The following is a 4,523-nucleotide window of genomic DNA, read 5'->3' as shown; positions in this document are numbered from 1 at the left end:
AGAAAAGCAATGACACATATATATATATATATATGAGAATGTGCCCCCTGCTGGGACAGATAATGTAGGCCCGCCTGAACCGGCATGACAGATTTCAAAACCTGTCGTAGAGGGTTCACCAACGTCCTCTTCCTCACTCTCTCAAAAATCGGCGCGGCGATTCGCCATTCGTGGTCTGTCGCCTCTCTGTATATATCGACATGGTTGGGCATTGACAAGATCCACTTGGAGGCCAAATAGGAGGTGGAGAGGACTTTTTTGCGCTATAAGACGATCGCAAATAATCAGATATTCTCTGTTTTAATTCTAAGAGATATCGAGTCATTGGCCGGCCATTCTTCCTCCGCAGACATCTCCATCCTCGGTTAAGGAGATCTGGTACATCGTAATGCAATTTGCTGCTTTCTTACACTCTAGAAATTCTAGATCTTTTTGCTGTGCATTTTCTTAATTTCATGACTCCTTTGTTCTGTTAATGATTTTTTTTTCTTTTGTGGCGTAGATCCTTAGACAAGTTACTAAGTTTTTGCTGCAGCGGAGGAAATGCTAAATCGGTGACCATGATGGGAGGCTTTCTAACTAGGGTTTCTATGTAAGTATTTCTGAGTCGAACGATTTATGATGAGGTTTTTGTTTTCTGCTGCAGTTTTGTTAGAGAGAACGACGTTGTTTAATTTACTTGTACAGCTTGATTCTTGGATATGCTTATCCGGCATATGCATGCTACAAGACAGTGGAACTGAATAAACCGGAAATTGAGAAGCTTGTGTTTTGGTGTCAGTACTGGTTGGTGTTTGCTCTTTGGATCCTGTTCCTGGTTTGATTTGTCTCAAGCGACAAGTAATTTAAAATTTTCTCCCTTTTTTGGGTCTTCAGGATTTTAGTCGCTGTACTGGCAGTTTTAGAGAAAGTTGGAGATGCTCTCATTTCATGGTAATGAGGATATACATTTTAGGGGATGTTTGGTAGCATATTTTTAACAGGATTTAGTCATGAATTTAACTTGAATCTAGTCAAACATGAAAAAAAAACGAATACAAAATCCAACGCCACGTTAAATCGATTTTACTTGCAAACTTTTTTTCCTTCACGAGCTCGCCGGATTTAATGGATTTGATAGATCCCATTTAACATAAATCTGGCGCTGCAGCCAAATACCGCCTTAATCAGTTTCATATTAGACATGAATAGTGGCATAAAAATGAATGGAAAAACTCATGATTAAATTTGATAAGGATATATTGATTCTACTTTTTTTCATAAAAAGGAAAAAATCTGAGTTAGGCATGTTCTTTCCTACTGAAGGTTTCCTCTGTATGGAGAACTTAAACTGGCTTTTTTTGTATATCTCTGGCATCCTAAAACAAAGGTGAGTTTCTATATTAACTTCCATTTTTGAATTACATTATTGTTTTTACTATTCACTTTATATTTTGCATACTACAATGTTTTAAAGAATTTACGGCCCATCATGTTTGAAATCATTACAGGGGACGGCGTACGTTTACAATACCTTCTTTCAGCCGTACATTTCTAAACATGAAAATATGATTGATCGTAATCTACTTGAGTTGAGAACCAGAGTTGTTGATTTAGCAGCACGGTTTTGGCATGAAGTTTTGGGTAATGGACGGTCATGGTTCTTTGAGTTCCTGCAGTTTGTGGTCTCACAACCAGCAACTATGGTACACCCAGCTGAGGTATCTGTTATTACTAAACAAAAGAGTAGGTCTTCATTTGATTTCATTATTATACCATAAATGTTTTGGAATCATGTGAATGTTTTATTCTTCTTCCTCGTTATGAAATTAACATGTTGACAAGGTGAATAACACAATTTTAAGTGGGGGAAAGTGTCAAAATGATCCTGTGATTCCTTTTAGAGGTTTTAGAGGGTTATTTTAGACCTAAAGTTTATGTGAATTTGATCAAATTTAACACCTTTTATGTCAAACGAATTTTTTGAATTCTTACCCCATTCCCATTCAACTCGTCCCTTTTTAGGAACTATCCATGGTAGCTTTCAAGCATATATTAAAGGGTTTATTTTCATTAACCCCTACATGCATCATGTTATGATTGAATTGATGTATCATTTGTTAAATGTGAATCCTTTCCCATAAAACATATTGTTTGTTTGATCAAAAGTCTTAAAAATGTGCATTGCATTCCCTTAGCATACATCTAATTCAATTTTCTTTTACATTAGATTACCCAAATCTCTCGTGTCACATAAGAAAATACCACCATTTTTAAATTTTTTAAAAAAATGAAATACATCTTTTCATGCATCGGTAAGGTGGCTTGTATGTAAAAATGAAAGTATAGGCGTTAGATATATAAATACATAAGAATTGAGTGGTATATAGGTAAATCTATGCATTCTAACATTTCTAAATTACATAATAGTCCATATTTCCATTGACTACAGGAACCAAGACACCCTCAACATGCATCCACAGCAGCATCGCCTGATTCAACACTGCAAACATCAACTTCCCCGCAGACAAAGATGGAGCACTCCAACTTCATTAAGACCCAGAAAAAAGAGCAATTGAAGACCGACGCCAACAGCCCAATCTCTCCTTCCTCAGCCTTGCCTAAACCCAGCCATGGCCGCCATTTTCTTAGGTCCAGTACTCCTCACGATCCTGCTCCTGCTCCTGCTCCGCCATTTTCTTAGGTCCAGTACTCCTCACGATCCTCCTCCTGCTGCTCCTCCTGCTCCTGCTCCTGCTCCTCCTGCTCCTCCTCCTATTGCAATATCTCCGCATAGTGAAAAGTCGCTTCCACACCCCGAAGACTCCAAACAAGAAGAGCCAATGCGCGTTGCTCGTCGCCCAAGGGTCAAAAAACGAGTCACCACAACCGGGATATTTTGGTGCTAAAATTTAATACATCAGAAGGTATATTTCACTCTTAAAGAAATAATAATAATGGTATATGCTATTTTCATCATCCTTTCCAGTCCCAAATTTTAAGAGTGAAATCAAACTTTTGCAGCTACTTTTCTCATCTCTTTGCCGTCTTTAAGTGCGGACAGGCCCATGGGACTCAACTTGAATTAAGATTATATTGGTAATAATTTTGTGAAACAAGGATTATTCAAACTTGTCTCAATGAATAATGATATTAATTCTTCTGATTCCATCAATGAATAGATTAACATATAAGAATATTTTTCCATTTGTTATAGAAATTATATTAGTTTGCCGTCTTTAAGTGCGGACAGGCCCATGGGACTCGACTTGAATTAAGATTATATTGCTAATAATTTGGTGAAACAAGGATTATTCAGAGTAGTCTCAATGAATAATGATGTTAATTCATCTGATTCCATCAATGAATAGATTAACAGATAAGAATATTTGTCCGTTTGTTATAGAAATTATATTAGCAGGAATATAAGCGAACATCTCTAGATCGAGCCTCCATTATTAGTAAATAGTCATACTTCACCTAATCGAGAATTTAATTTAGCGGCTCTTTCTGATGATTCTTAAGCATCGATCGGTTAGGACTTCCATTTAGTTTCACCCAGGCTTCATCTTGGTTATTGATAGATCATCCATGTTGGGGTCCATAAGCATTGAAAATTGTTTTATGAAAACTTACTTTTGGTATGACTACGAAGGATTCTCTTAACCGAACCTCTGCTTATGAGTCATCGGCTCATTCTTCAACAGGAACCTGGTCAGAGATCACATTCTCTTTCCACTGCTTGGGACTTCTTTTCATCTTTCCCTTACGATACTACACTCTTCTTATCATAATAAGAATGCAAATAACTCTATTTCGGTCTAATTCAGTCTGGTTAGAATCTGATAATTGAGTCGATTCCATGATTCTGAGTTCATAACTCCAACCCATGCCCATTTTGGACGGAAATGATCTACTAATTCTTTTAATTAGTTAGTAAAAGAGATCCTGAATTAATAAATAGACCTAAAAGGTTAAAGAGAGTATCCTTAGCAGTTTTAAGAATTCGATTCAATATATTCCAAGTATAGTAGATGTTATCAAACATATAGTCATACTCAATTCAATGGAATTGTTTGATCTTAACGAAAATCTTCTATAATTTTGCATGTGAAAGGTTTTTTATTGGTTTTGATAGGACACTTTACGAGTGTTGTTTCTGTCTCTATCTAATATCTAAGTAAAATCAAATTATTAATGACTAGGTGAAACAAAAAAAAAGGCTTGATAGCCATCCACACAAAAAAAATTATTAATTGATAGAGTTTTTTGAAAAAACCTCAGTGGAGGAAGACCACTTAAGGATAAGAGATTTAGAGCTAAGGAGAGCCAAAAAAATTCTTTTTTGTATAATTCTGCATAATCTCGATTGTTATCAATTTTGATACTTAACATAAAGAAAAGCAATGACACGAGTGAGAGACTCTATCAAAAATGTGCCTGAAATATTCACCTTGCATGGCTCTTAAGTGATAAAAGAACGAAGAACTATTCTTCTTTTCTTTCTTATTTGATTAACTTCCTACGTATGTGTAAGATTTAAT

The 4,523-nt window shown here is 35.9% G+C and overlaps 1 protein-coding gene across 1 annotated transcript; it reads left to right on the top strand.

Moving 5' to 3' along the window:
- Positions 1-134: 134 nt before the first annotated feature.
- On the top strand, positions 135-2,888 carry LOC110039354 (putative HVA22-like protein g). Its single transcript, XM_020744389.1, has 8 exons — positions 135-378; positions 503-592; positions 688-786; positions 877-933; positions 1,306-1,369; positions 1,491-1,700; positions 2,432-2,631; positions 2,684-2,888. The coding sequence occupies exons 2-8, from the start codon at positions 561-563 to the stop codon at positions 2,886-2,888; spliced, it is 867 nt and encodes a 288-aa protein (XP_020600048.1). The 5' UTR covers positions 135-378; positions 503-560.
- The last annotated feature ends 1,635 nt before the right edge of the window (positions 2,889-4,523 follow it).

Source organism: Phalaenopsis equestris, unplaced genomic scaffold (genome assembly GCF_001263595.1).
Source record: "Phalaenopsis equestris unplaced genomic scaffold, ASM126359v1 Scaffold000002, whole genome shotgun sequence".
Classification (NCBI taxonomy): domain Eukaryota; kingdom Viridiplantae; phylum Streptophyta; class Magnoliopsida; order Asparagales; family Orchidaceae; genus Phalaenopsis; species Phalaenopsis equestris.
The sequence above is the reverse complement of the archived record's forward strand: the minus strand, read 5'-3'. Positions and strand labels throughout refer to the sequence as shown.

Coding starts and splice junctions, on each gene's coding strand:
- LOC110039354 (XM_020744389.1), top strand. CDS start 561: ATGATGGGAGGCTTTCTAACTAGGGTTTCTAT. Junction 1,701..2,431: donor CTATGGTACACCCAGCTGAG/GTATCTGTTATT, acceptor CATTGACTACAG/GAACCAAGACACCCTCAACA. Junction 2,632..2,683: donor CATGGCCGCCATTTTCTTAG/GTCCAGTACTCC, acceptor CCATTTTCTTAG/GTCCAGTACTCCTCACGATC.